At 36.8% G+C, this 12,384-nt stretch overlaps 5 protein-coding genes and 1 non-coding gene across 7 annotated transcripts; 3 read left to right on the forward strand and 3 right to left on the reverse strand.

Moving 5' to 3' along the window:
- The first annotated feature begins 655 nt into the window (after nucleotides 1-655).
- On the forward strand, nucleotides 656-3,309 carry LOC104756518 (F-box protein 7). Its single transcript, XM_010479124.3, has 10 exons — nucleotides 656-932; nucleotides 1,251-1,334; nucleotides 1,450-1,562; nucleotides 1,666-1,879; nucleotides 2,028-2,101; nucleotides 2,211-2,264; nucleotides 2,354-2,464; nucleotides 2,555-2,613; nucleotides 2,738-2,948; nucleotides 3,043-3,309. The coding sequence occupies exons 1-10, from the start codon at nucleotides 923-925 to the stop codon at nucleotides 3,100-3,102; spliced, it is 990 nt and encodes a 329-aa protein (XP_010477426.1). The 5' UTR covers nucleotides 656-922; the 3' UTR covers nucleotides 3,103-3,309.
- Nucleotides 3,148-3,823, reverse strand: LOC104756517 (acetyltransferase At1g77540-like). Its single transcript, XM_010479123.3, has 2 exons — nucleotides 3,539-3,823; nucleotides 3,148-3,443 (listed from the first exon to the last, which is right to left on the reverse strand). Exons 1-2 carry the CDS (start codon nucleotides 3,794-3,796, stop codon nucleotides 3,363-3,365), a joined length of 339 nt encoding a protein of 112 aa, XP_010477425.1. The 5' UTR covers nucleotides 3,797-3,823; the 3' UTR covers nucleotides 3,148-3,362.
- LOC104756519 (BTB/POZ domain-containing protein At1g21780) lies at nucleotides 3,553-5,539 on the forward strand. The gene is made up of 4 exons (XM_010479125.2): nucleotides 3,553-4,155; nucleotides 4,256-4,401; nucleotides 4,584-4,699; nucleotides 4,801-5,539. Exons 1-4 carry the CDS (start codon nucleotides 4,043-4,045, stop codon nucleotides 5,404-5,406), a joined length of 981 nt encoding a protein of 326 aa, XP_010477427.1. The 5' UTR covers nucleotides 3,553-4,042; the 3' UTR covers nucleotides 5,407-5,539.
- A 135-nt stretch (nucleotides 5,540-5,674) lies between these two features.
- LOC104756521 (uncharacterized) lies at nucleotides 5,675-7,245 on the forward strand. The gene is made up of 3 exons (XM_087495265.1): nucleotides 5,675-6,129; nucleotides 6,289-6,557; nucleotides 6,743-7,245. Exons 1-3 carry the CDS (start codon nucleotides 5,865-5,867, stop codon nucleotides 7,070-7,072), a joined length of 864 nt encoding a protein of 287 aa, XP_087351391.1. The 5' UTR covers nucleotides 5,675-5,864; the 3' UTR covers nucleotides 7,073-7,245.
- Nucleotides 7,246-7,474: 229 nt separating this feature from the next.
- On the reverse strand, nucleotides 7,475-7,546 carry TRNAQ-UUG (transfer RNA glutamine (anticodon UUG)). The gene has a single exon. It is a non-coding gene; the product is annotated as a tRNA-Gln (tRNA).
- A 152-nt stretch (nucleotides 7,547-7,698) lies between these two features.
- Nucleotides 7,699-10,807, reverse strand: LOC104756522 (filament-like plant protein 2). Of its 2 annotated transcripts, none has more exons than XM_010479126.3 (4): nucleotides 10,570-10,807; nucleotides 10,038-10,153; nucleotides 8,322-9,949; nucleotides 7,699-8,244 (listed from the first exon to the last, which is right to left on the reverse strand). In XM_010479126.3, exons 2-4 carry the CDS (start codon nucleotides 10,096-10,098, stop codon nucleotides 7,855-7,857), a joined length of 2,079 nt encoding a protein of 692 aa, XP_010477428.1. In that variant the 5' UTR covers nucleotides 10,099-10,153; nucleotides 10,570-10,807; the 3' UTR covers nucleotides 7,699-7,854. The 2 variants fall into 2 exon arrangements, with proteins under 2 accessions (XP_010477428.1, XP_087351392.1); XM_087495266.1 differs by lacking the exon at nucleotides 10,570-10,807 and adding an exon at nucleotides 10,331-10,505.
- Between the last annotated feature and the right edge of the window lie 1,577 nt (nucleotides 10,808-12,384).

A 12,384-nucleotide genomic window follows, 5' to 3' on the forward strand; every position in this document is an offset into this window, starting at 1 on the left:
TAAATATAAGAGTTACCAAATATTTGATAGAATATGTAAGTTAATAAAATATGTGAAAAATTCAGAAAAATAAATTTTATTGTGAATTAAGAACTGATTTTGTGGTTTGAATATAAAAATTTGAAATTATTATAACTATAAATATATGACAGGAACTTCAAGCTAATCAATTGTAATTTTAAATATACATTTTGTTCTCTCTTAAAATAAAATATGTATTCAACTATTTCTCTAAAAATTATAAATCCTATATATTAGTATATGTGTTGGTTTATTATAATTAGAGTGAAATTACAAAAAAAAAAATCATATTATGTAAATTATTTCTATTAAAGTGAAGAAATAAAACAGAAAAATATTATTGGAAATTATGGTTAAAAAATAGAAGAAAAATTGAACATCTTATAATATATTATTTTGATTCAAATTGTTTTTTATTACAGATGTCAACTATTTAGGTGACAATGTCAAGTTCTAGAAGAAAGTTGAGATGATGAATCAACTTTGATGTAGTGCATTTTGTCTTAAATTAATTTCAGTTTTTGCAAGTTTTTATTTTTATTTTAAAAGTTTTAGAATACAAAAATTAATTAATCAAAAGATTAATGATTGTCACAATTTTTTTGACCTCTGCCTAAACTAATTAGGAGGAACTAACGATCTAATTTTATAAGATGAAACGGTCAAAACTAAACCACTTGGTTAACGAGATATTGAAACCGACCTTGGAACTGATCTGAACTCAGTTATGTCGGTTTTGTTGGAATAACGTGAACCTCCAGAAAAACAAATAAATTAATTAATTAAAAAAGACAGAGAGAGAGAGAGTCTGGTTCTATCGTCTTATTGTTTTCCCGGTAACAGGGAACGCGCACGGGCGGCTACGAACTCGCCGGATTTTTCAAATCGTCCAGCAGTTTTCATGACTTCAGGTATTCCGATTTTTTTTTGGTAATTTTGACGAATTTTTCATCGGATCTATATATGACATCAAGAACAGATAAATATAAATTTTGATATAAATTTTCAGTTTTTTTCTTTTCTGTTTTGTGGGTCTGATTGAGTTTTCTCTTTATTTTGCTTACAAATTCTTATCTCGTATGGGATCATAGATTGATCTGGTAGGTCTCGTGAATGTGCTCTATCACAAAAATTGAGAAATCATATAGAAGTTGTGGCTAATTTTACTGATTCTTTTGTTTAACTTGTTTTGATTGGTGCTTGTTGTCTTTTCTTCATTCTCGTCACAGATGCTCTCACTATACCATCTGAGCTCGAATCTGCGTTGCGGCTCAGGACTGTCCAATACTTTATCACTAAGAGGCCTTGGCTTGGTACATCTTAATCTAAATCATTCTAGTCTCTACTGTGTTTTCATCTTTTATCACAAATTGGGTGGTTTACGTTTTTGAGATGAGTAGTTTACATAATCTTTGTCCCATGTTGTAGATCTCTATGGAGTCCATGTGAGGCCTGTGGCACCATGCGGTAGTACAAGCAGTATACCCCATTATGATCCAGCTTTGATTCATCGTTGCTTGCCTGATGAGCTTCTTTTCGAGGTTTTGATCTTCCCTTTCTTCTTGTTTTGCCTCGTTATACTAAAACAAACATTGTTTCTTATGTACTATAAGTTTACTCATGGATATGATGTTACTTCCGTAGGTGTTTGCTCGGATGATGCCTTATGACTTAGGTAGAGCAGCTTGTGTATGCCGAAAGTGGAGGTACACTGTTCGAAACCCTGTCTTCTGGCGTAATGCTTGCTTGAAAGCTTGGCAGACTACTGGTGTTATCGAAAACTATACGATCTTGCAGTCTAAATATGATGGATCTTGGAAGAAAATGTGGCTTCTTAGATCCAGAGTTCGTACTGATGGTAAATCTTTCTTGCTTTCATCCATCCCCTTCCTTCATGAGTTTCTACCACCTACTTATTGTTGTCTTTTGTATTCTTGTCTTGTTATACTGTATAAACTAACATGATGTCTTGTTTATTTCTTTCAAACTTTGTGTCTTCTTCTCAGGTCTTTATGTGAGTAGGAATACTTACATTCGAGCTGGGATTGCTGAGTGGAAGATTACTAATCCAGTTTATATAGTAAAGTCTTTGTCTTTTTTTTCACAGTCTTGCTCTCTTTTCTTCATCTGTCCCATACAGACACATTTATTGAGTGGCCTCTTCTTCATTTTGGAAATTTTTGTTGCAGGTTTGTTACTACCGCTACATAAGATTCTACCCATCTGGCAGATTTCTTTACAAGGTTTGCACACTTTTAATCTAACTAGGTATCAATGTGAGTCGCTGGCTCTGATAATTCTCAAATTGGTTATATTTTGTTATATTCTCCAGAACTCATCGCAGAAATTGAAGGATGTTGCCAAATACATGAACTTTAAGGCTTCTTCTAAATCCGACAATCTTTACAGAGGCACCTATACATTGTCAATGACAGATGATAAGGTTAGCTGCCTCTAACTGCTTTATTGGCTAGAGATCATCAACAACATTACATCTTCATTATCCTGAAAACATACTCTTTTTTTTTTGCAGATTGAAGCAGCTGTTCTGTACCCAGGGACAACCCCTACCGTCTTAAGGATCCGTTTAAGGTATTTCAATCCCTCAAAACATGTTGCCTATCTGTTAAGTACTTATAGGGAATCTAACTGAGTAGCTCGTAGTCATTCTGATCATCATGGTATGTGGGTTTGTTATTTTTGTGGGTGTGGTTAGGTTAAGAGGAACAGCGATTGGAGCGAATAACCGGATGGATTTGCTGTCACTTGTGACAAGTGGAGTGAACGATGACGAAGTAAGCAACACAGAAGAAGACATTCTTGGTCTAGTTGAAGGTTGGGAAGACGATGAAACTCACAACCCGGATATACCTGCTGTCTCACACAAGAGGGGTATGACTCCATTCGTCTTCGTTCCTTTCGAAGAGGCAAGTAAAACCTTAACAATCATGCTTTATTGTTCCCTTTGTTCATTTGGTTTACAATTGATTTTGACCTGATTCTGTTTCTTGATGATGTTAGGTTGATCAATCTGTTTTGAACTTGCCACCGGAGAAAATGGATTACTTTGTCACCGGCTAAGAAAGGGGAGACACAAGAACAACGTTTCTGTACAAATATGTAATATAGAATAATGCTTTTGTCACGTTTTATTTTTATAATGTTGACAACATTAGTGTTTTGTTGCTGTCGAATTGTGAAAAATACAATACATATTGGGATTTTTTGTTGTTACAGAGACATGAAATAAGCTTTATAATAATGTAACCTGAAGTGTTTTAAGTTTTATTACACCAAAGACTTTTTAAGTAGAAGAAGCAAAGACTTGATGAGAATTGAGATCAGATGCTAGACTTGATGGTCTTGGAATCCTCTGAGTGAACCAGATGCTGCCACGATGGGTTTCGAGGAAGAAACGTATCCTGCAAAAAAAAACACGAGACATTTCATAAAAAAACAGTACAAGAATCTAAATATCATCACACAGTTTTGAGGAAGAAGAAGAGATGTAGTATACGGAAACGTAGGAGCAAGTGGGGATGATGGAGAAAGAGTGTTCGGAGGCGTGTTCGAAGGCGGCGACGCAGAGATACGAAGCCAAACCTAATCCTGCTTTTGACGGCGGTACAAAGGTTCGAACCAGATCCATGATGACTTTACTACCTTCGTTCTTCATCTTGTATTCTATGAAAGCTTCGTGATCCTCTGTCTCGAATCTGTGTCTCCCTTCGTTCCACACGATCTTCGGTTTCTCCTTCGCCGTCCCCGTCGCCATTTTATCTGATCACTCTCTCTCCAACTCGTTTCGTCGTCTCTTTTCCAATTTCTAAATGGTTACTAAACTAAACCGGAGCGAACCGTTTTGAAGAATTTTAAAACGAAACATCTTCGTACACGTGGCAAGCGATGGAGGCACCTGAGTGTGTGTAGTTGTTGCCTTTGCTTCGTCGTGTTATTTTGGCGTGAAGTAAAAGAGTTGAGAGAGAAAGGAAGTCAAAACTTAGAGAGAGAGAGAGAGTGGATGGGGGACACGAAGGTGGAGACAATCTCGAGGTTAGCTCAATGGCGGATTGAGAATTTTGGACCTTGCTCTTTCAAAAAATCAGATCCTTTCAAAGTTGGGATTTGGAATTGGTAATTCTTTCTACTTTTGGGGTTTTTTTTTTTTTACATTTGGGGAATTTTTTCTCGGATTGATTTTTTTTTTGAATTTGTGTGTTTGAATGTAATGAAGGCATCTGTCAATAGAGAGGAATCGTTATTTATCAGTGAGGCTATTCCCAGAACTGTCTAGAGTATCTAAGGAGCAACCTCCTGTTGCCAAATTTGTTCTTCGTGTCTCCAACGTTGGTCCTAATCGTAGATTCTACATCTCTCCTGGTATGTGTATGTGTTGGTTTCTCAATTTGACTTTACTGGATTTGAAAATTTTGAAATTATAGGTTGAATTAGGGATTTCAGAAAATATTGAAGTAAGCTTTATTTAATTTATATTGGAATGAGATGGAACTATGGGAATATGGTTTAGAACTGAAATCTAGATACTCTGTATTGTGGTGCAGTTTATGAAAAACTGCTGCGTACAACTGATGATTGTGTGTGGCATGTGGATTCCAGTTTCCACGGTCGATTCACCATTGATGTCGAGTTTCTTGATCTCAAAATCTTCCCTTTGAATGTCAGTTTTTCACCTTATTTCTTCTCTTTCATAATGATGATTCTGTTATAGCTTTCTCTTGTATTTTATGGTTGATCAATTTAAATCAAATATAAATCCAGGGTGGTGAAGCTTCACCTGTTTGGCCAACCGATGCAACAATGCAATCAATCTCAACACAAACCACTCTCAAATGTTTATCCCGGATGCTAGAGGAAAGCATCCTAACCGATGTAACCATCCACACAGCCGACGGAACGCTCTCTGCTCACAAAGCCATCCTCTCGGCAAGCTCAACGGTATTCAAAAGCATGTTCCACCACGACCTCAAGGAAAAAGAATCATCCACAATCCACATCGACGACATGTCAAGAGAATCTTGCATGGCTCTCTTAAGTTACCTCTACGGTAACATAACCCAAGAAGACTTCTGGAAACACCGGCTCGCCCTCCTCGGTGCTGCAAACAAATACGACATAACGGATTTGAAAGCGTCCTGCGAGGAAAGCTTAATGGAAGATATAAACTCGGGTAATGTGCTCGAGAGGCTACAAGAAGCATGGCTTTATCAGCTGGAGAAACTGAAGAAAGGGTGTCTGATGTACTTGTTTGATTTCGGAAAGATTTATGATGTCAGAGAAGAAATCAGCAGTTTCTTCAGGCAAGCTGATCGAGAACTGATGCTTGAGATGTTTCAAGAGGTTTTATCAGTTTGGAAACCGGTTTAATTTTGTTTATAGTCTTTGTGTTCCCCTTTGTGTGTGTGTAAAACAACTACTAACAAGACAATTCTTGATTTTGTTGTACTGTCTACTACATGTATATAGTAGTCATGATTATATATGGAGTGGTTTGCCGATCTTTCCGAATCATGATTATATATGGGCTGATTTATTCTCAAAATGGGCCGTAACTAGGCCTCATAAGATCGTCGACATTCGAAACGTCGGCATTGACATTGTTATTAATTAGATGACACAGCCATCAAGAAGGAACAAGTACCGAAGGACACGTGTCCGTTGCGTCCCAAAGAGGCTACTACGTTAAAGGCATTTATATAAAGTCTCTTCCGCCAAAATTGGAAATGGATATCATCGGAGGTTTCAGCTGAGAATTCAATTTAGGGTTGAGCTTTGCCGGATTTATTAAGGAATCTACGGGGCGGAGAGAGAGAGAGGGGTTTTCGATGGCCAGGAACGGGATTGGGAGCACGGGAGGAGGGAAGAAGAATGGAGGAGCAGGGCAGTTCTTTCTAGCGACGTTGCTTCTATGGCTAGTCTCCGTCGTGTTTGAGATTGTTTTCAATCTCCGGACGGAGCTTCTATGGGTGATATGTGGTGGATGTTTCTTTCAATTGATGAATTGGGTGGTTCGTTTGTGGATTTCTCGTGACCCTCTCTTTGTTAACACCTCTGTCTCGCTTTTGCACTCTATCGTTACCTCCGCATCAGGTCCCCCCCTTCCGTCTCTTTCTCTCTGTTTATGCGTAGTTTTGGGGTTCACATTTTGTCGTTGTTATTGGGTTCAATTACGTTCTCCATTTTGCTTTGTTGCTCTCTGTGTTTGCTGCCCTTGCACTGCATTAGTTGTTCTTATGGTTGCTTGATCAGTACGGCTCAATCAATGCTTAGCCAAAGGGTTAGACGAGATGTTCGATCATTCTGAGTTGGTTGGTGGTACTTGGAAATGGGCATATCCAGCTTTGTGTTTCTCATGCGGCTACTTTGCGTATGACCAGTGGGATATGCTTCAGTACCGGTTGTACAGTGGCTTAATACCTTCCATTCTAATTCACCATCTCGTCCTCCTTGTCTGCTTCACATTGGCTCTGTACCGAAATGTAACCATCAACTACCTGATTCTTACTCTCATTTGTGAGGTACGTTTCCACTTTTTTCTTCCTCGGAGATTTTTCTGACTGTTTCGTTTGCGGACCATGCTAACATGAGTTTAGCTCTAGTTTCATATATATAGTAATTTAGTTGGAGATAGACTACAATTTTAACTTCACAACATGTACTTATGTGAACCAAAGTGACCTTTGTTATTTCAATGTGTAAGCAGATGCATTCGATCTTTCTGCACGTGAGGAAGCTAAGGAGAATGGCGGGAATCCGAGACAGTAACACCGCATTGGTGAAACTGGAGTGGGTACTAAACTGGACAACTTTTGTGTTTGCAAGGTGCATTCCTCACATTCTCATCACTGTCAAGCTCATCAAAGACGCACACAAGTTTGAGAGAGGCGTGGAGTTACCGCTAGCTCTGTCTGGTATGGCGGGAATGAACATCCTCAATGTTGGGCTAGGATTGGATCTGTTTCATGCTTTTAGAAGAGAGAGAAGTACCAAGAGAAATCAAGAGAACATCAATCATCACAACCATGGAGAATAGTAGCCAATTTAGACGCTCTCAGTTGCAGAGTATATGGTTTGTTGTGTAACTACTACTCCACTCATCTGTTGTTTATGTATCTGAGGTGCTGATGTACTAAAGGAAAAAAAAAACGTATTTGTAAATGTTATTTATTGATGATTACAATTAGGCTTGGCATTTGCTTTTTCAAACTAGACTTTTATATTTTTTTAAGAAATTATGTTCATTTGGATTTGGTATAGGTTAATGTCTATATATATTATATATTTATTATATAAAATAAATATTTATGAGTTTTTGGTTTATTCTGTTACATTTGAGCTCAAAGTGGTTTAGTTTGAGCTGATGAATATTGGTTTGGTTCAGTTTTGCCATCTCCTAATTACAATGTTGGGGGAAAAAAAGATGCAAAAGCAAGAGAGGTCCTACCGGGAGTCGAACCCAGGTCGCTGGATTCAAAGTCCAGAGTGCTAACCACTACACCATAGAACCTTAGATGACTGTGTGTTGCATGTACCATTTTAGAATATAATCGAAAAGGTCGTTTTTCGACACAACCAATGCAGTCTTCGTTGCCTTTTATCTATTGAGCAACCATAATGCATCATATTAGACCATCACATTGGTGAGCCTGGAAAAACAAAGATAAACCTCACAAGACATATAAGATTAAGAAAGATACATTTTGTAGCAGAAGAAACAAGGATGATCCTTTTTGGTAATAACAAGTCAGAATCTGAAAACTATGGTAAGAATCCGATTAAACAATCAGATTGACTGCAAGAACCTATTTGCTTCTCCTAACTCCCCAAATGTATTGCATTTCTACTTCTGGTGAAAACCGTGGCAAATCCAGTACGATTCCTCTCAGAACTCCCTCGGTTTGATGACATAATTAATGACACTGTTGTTGAATCAGAAGAAGATGCACATGGAGGAGGTGAGATAGTGTTATTGCAGTTCTTGATTGCAAGATACTCAAGTGGTCTTCTATTGATTGTTTTGATGCACTCAGGAGGATCTTTTGATAAAAATGCTTCCTTCTTGTGAACAGACCTTGCAGAATCTGGAATGTTAGCTATATCGATCAAGAAATCTTCAAGTGTTGCAAGAGACTGTAACTTTTTCCCCAGTGATGCTATTGTTTTCTGACAATCTTCAAATTTTCCTGCAGCTGTTTCTATGTCTTCCTGCAATAGAACATAATCAACTTTAGTGAAACAAGAATTGAGAACAAGGGGTGATCAGTAAAAATACAAAACTGAACCTGTTTGATCTTTGGTTCTACTTTTTCTCTCCTGATCATTGTCTTCTCTTCTATCTCTCTTCTAAGCTTCTCTTCATATTTCTCACACTTTTCCTTTAGCTCCCTAGAGACAATCCTCTCCTTTCTCACCTCTGCTTCCATTTGGATGACCTGAGTTTCAGCTTGTGTTTTGGTATCATTAGCTAGTTTCAGCTCCCTTTTGATCTCTTCTAACTTCATCTCAACTTCTTGAAAACAAACTCTAGATTCTTGATATTGATCTTTGATTACTTCAAACGATATCTTTAGCTCAGCTTTCTCAGCTTCCATCTTCTCCAATTTATCTTCCAACTCAATTTTGTCACCAACAACAGCTTCGAACTCTAACCTCAGTCTCTTCTCCGCTTCTCTACAACATTTAACTTCACTTTCAAGCTCATCCTTTTCTTCTTGTAGCTTCTCCATTTTCATCTCAAGTTCTTGAAAACAAACTCCAGATTCTTGATACTTATCTCTGATATCGTCATACGATGTCTTAAGCTCAGCTTTCTGAGCTTCCATCTTCTTTATTCTATCTTCCAACTCCATTTTGTCACCAACAACATCTTTGAGCTCTAAGCTCAAACTCTTCTCTGCTTCTCTACAACATTTAACTTCATTGTCAAGCTCATCCTTTTGTGCTTGCAGCTTCTCCAACTTCATCTCAACTTCTTGAAAACAAAATCTTGATTCTTGATATTTATCATTGATTACATCATATGATATCTTTAGTTCAGCTTTCTCAGCTTCCATCTTCTTTAACATATCTTCCAACTCCATTTTATCACCAACAACAGCTTCAAGCTCTAATCTCAATCTCTTCTCCGCTTCTCTACCACAGTTAACTTCGCATTCAAGCTCATCCTTTTCTGCTTTTAGCTTCTCCAACTTCTCAACTAAGTTCAGTTCATACTCAGTCTTACAGTTTTTAGCCTGTGTCTCTGGCAGAGCCACAAGACGTTCTATCTCAAGGAAATCATCCATGAGATCAACTTCAGTGGATAAAGTAGTTCCATGAAGACTTCTATCACCACTTTTGAATTGATATAATTCCGAAATCAATGCTGATGATGCCCATGAATCTGAGCAACTCCCCTCGAGTTTCTCCCTTCCTCCATCTGAATGACTATCTGAAGACTGATTAGATGATAGTGATGATAATGATGATTTAGCCAAACTCCTAAGCTTCCTGCACTCAGCTTCGAGTTTCGCCACCTTCTTTATGCTACCTAAATGCTGCTTACTAGCAGTTTCAGCTGCTTGAGTGCTCAAGTCCCTCTCAACCATCACAATCTCAAGCTCTTCGCGCTGTGCAAGAAACTCTCGTCTCAACACCATGTATTCAGATTTAGCAGCTTCTGCTTCCTTGTTTATCTCAAGAACTCGTCTCTCTAGACCGGTGTTAGCAGATTGCAACTCCTTGCTACGTCTAGTCACAGCTTCTTGAATTTTATCCTCTTGCTCATCTCTAAATTGCCTTAGTTGTCTAACACATTCCTTGAGAGCCCCATCAAGATGAGTTACCCTATCTTCCAACACATTGTTCTTACTAGCCGCGTCCTCCAGCTTTTGCTTCAGCTCAACCACTTCATTCTCAGCTCTTTCCCACCCTTAAAATACCAACAAGAGAAAATGTTCTCACTAGAAAATTAAAAAAATTGCAGAAGCAGGATGAAGAAAAAGGTAAGACTAATTTACCAGCAAGAGCATCTTCTGCAACATTGGCATGTTGTTTCACAAGCTCATCTTTAGAATCCATTGCTGGTTCCAAGATCAAAGTAGTATACTAATCATCACATCACAAACTCAAGGATCTGAAAAGAAACAAATTGAATTCCTCAAAACACTATAACCAGAACAGGGCCTTTCCTCTACGAAATCAAAAGTAAATCTCATGGGAAACGATATTGAATTTGGACATATGCATCCAAACACACAATAAAACAAAACCCAACAGTCTTATGGGAACATAAGAAAACAAAACACGTAACTTGGCTTATTAGTTTCACAGATTTTGCTTTCAAGCCACACTTTGACAACAATCTTAAGTACTAGCTGGACTGGACCACAAAAAACACTCATGTAGAACACCTGGTAATGAATTTAACAATCACTTCAATAACACTTCATTGAAAAGTACTAATAACATCTTTGTGTTTCTCATATGTAATAACATTTTGTTACAAAAAAAACAAAAAAAAGAAAGACTTGAGGAGAAAACAAGATTTACCAGACTAGAAACAGGTCACAGATGCAATGAAGTGTGTACCCCTTTACAGTGCTTATATGATTCGTCTCCAAAATCAAGAATATATAACATGGCGAAAAAAGAAAAAAAAGAGAAGTTCTTTCTTTTTTTGTGGTTGTTAATTCTTTACACTTTTGAAAATGTATTTTCCTTTTTTTTTTTTTCAAATTTTCAAAAGAAGAAGAGAGGGAGAATAATACAGTATGATGAGATTGTGTATATCTCTAACCTTTTTCTTCAGCATTTAATGAAATTATGAAAAGTTACATAGTAGTGGGCTGTAATAAGACATTTCTCCAAGCCCGTTAGTTTTGAAACCCAATAATACATTGAACATTTTGAGCATATGTTATATTACATCTGTTTTTTTTTTTTTTTTTATTCTGAAAAATTGTTACTGAAATGAATTATACTGTGACTCAGTGACTGTGAGCAACAATATTAAAATTTAAATAATTATAATTAAAAAAGTCATATATTCTGTTAAGTTTTTATATGTAATGTAAGTAACAAAGTGATATATGTGTATAAATATTCATATTAATGTAATGGAATAAATGCATATATTGTTTAATAAAAAAAGAAAAATTGGATAACTGTTGTAGTTGAAATGGTTCCAAGTATACGTCACTTTCTGTAGTTCAAGACTTTGAAATTTGAATCCCACATGTTGTTGTCACTCATAATATCATGACCTACGTTTATAACATATAGACCATGCATTATCATTCAATATCAATTTATTATGGTCGTAAAATCTCATATTTTGTACATATATATAATATCAAAGGTTTTTAAATTTAGTCCCCATGTCGTATTATACGATTTGCATTTTCGTATTGGCTGATCTCTATGGGTGTGTCTATGCATACGCAGACCACTTGGGCTTACGTCCTGATCAAGGATCCTTGTCTTGTTCATCATATATGAAATTTTCCATTCTTTATGATAATTATATCTAAGGATTTTTGGATCAATCTAAATGGGACTATTACTATAAAAAAGAATCATTTAATTCTTCGAAATCTTTCATATATGTTAGGTTAAAAAAATATATAGGTAGGTGGTCCAGGTCCTAATTTTGAATACGATCATCTATTATAATGGTCCCGTTTTACCCTACAGCCAACGCTCTCGACAAAATGAAAAGTAAATTTACGAAATTTATGCAAAAATCATATTAAATCTTTCACTTATACATTTAATATCATAAATCCCTATGTGGTAAAGACCTGAGAATAAAGTGTCAAACGGTGTAAAATAATCATCATGATATAACCATTGTAAGATACTAGTTTCAAACACTTGCAAATTGCATCAGAATGATCTGGTTCTCATTAGCTCTAATGCAGTTTATAAAGATACAAAGAAAACTGAAACAGAACCTAAAAGATAGGACACGACGCAACTAGCTCAACTAGTTCCACTTACAACGGGAATATAGCAAAACAACTTTGACACATTCTAACCAGAAGAATAGGTCTCTTATTGACTTAAACTTACTCAACAAACCCTCCATTGAACTAAACTCACTAAGAGTTTCAGTTCACAATACGCATCCCAAACGTCTCTCTGATCCACTGAAACGATACAAGCTTCAACGGCTTCGTCATAACGTCGGCCAACTGCTCCTCTGTGTTGCAATGAACCAGCTTAACAACACCTTCCTTGGTTAACTCTCTGAGAAAGTGATATCGAACCCTTATATGCTTAGCCTTCCCGTGAATAACTGCATTTTTGGACAACTTGATTGCAGATGTGTTATCACAGAACAGAATCATCTCACCATTTTGTTTT

This window comes from Camelina sativa, chromosome 17 (assembly GCF_030686135.1).
Source record: "Camelina sativa cultivar CO46 ecotype springtype chromosome 17, ASM3068613v1".
Taxonomy (NCBI): domain Eukaryota; kingdom Viridiplantae; phylum Streptophyta; class Magnoliopsida; order Brassicales; family Brassicaceae; genus Camelina; species Camelina sativa.

Coding starts and splice junctions, on each gene's coding strand:
- LOC104756519 (XM_010479125.2), top strand. CDS start 4,043: ATGGGGGACACGAAGGTGGAGACAATCTCGAGGTTAGCTCAATGGCGG. Junction 4,156..4,255: donor AAAGTTGGGATTTGGAATTG/GTAATTCTTTCT, acceptor AATGTAATGAAG/GCATCTGTCAATAGAGAGGA. Junction 4,700..4,800: donor TCAAAATCTTCCCTTTGAAT/GTCAGTTTTTCA, acceptor ATATAAATCCAG/GGTGGTGAAGCTTCACCTGT.
- LOC104756521 (XM_087495265.1), top strand. CDS start 5,865: ATGGCCAGGAACGGGATTGGGAGCACGGGAGGAGGGAAGAAGAATGGA. Junction 6,130..6,288: donor TATCGTTACCTCCGCATCAG/GTCCCCCCCTTC, acceptor TTGCTTGATCAG/TACGGCTCAATCAATGCTTA. Junction 6,558..6,742: donor TTCTTACTCTCATTTGTGAG/GTACGTTTCCAC, acceptor ATGTGTAAGCAG/ATGCATTCGATCTTTCTGCA.
- LOC104756522 (XM_010479126.3), bottom strand. CDS start 10,098: ATGGATTCTAAAGATGAGCTTGTGAAACAACATGCCAATGTTGCAGAA. Junction 9,950..10,037: donor TGCAGAAGATGCTCTTGCTG/GTAAATTAGTCT, acceptor TGGTATTTTAAG/GGTGGGAAAGAGCTGAGAAT. Junction 8,245..8,321: donor TAGAACCAAAGATCAAACAG/GTTCAGTTTTGT, acceptor GTTCTATTGCAG/GAAGACATAGAAACAGCTGC.
- LOC104756518 (XM_010479124.3), top strand. Junction 2,265..2,353: donor CTGGCAGATTTCTTTACAAG/GTTTGCACACTT, acceptor TATATTCTCCAG/AACTCATCGCAGAAATTGAA. Junction 2,614..2,737: donor GTCTTAAGGATCCGTTTAAG/GTATTTCAATCC, acceptor GGGTGTGGTTAG/GTTAAGAGGAACAGCGATTG.
- LOC104756517 (XM_010479123.3), bottom strand. CDS start 3,796: ATGGCGACGGGGACGGCGAAGGAGAAACCGAAGATCGTGTGGAACGAA. Junction 3,444..3,538: donor CCACTTGCTCCTACGTTTCC/GTATACTACATC, acceptor TTTTTTTTGCAG/GATACGTTTCTTCCTCGAAA.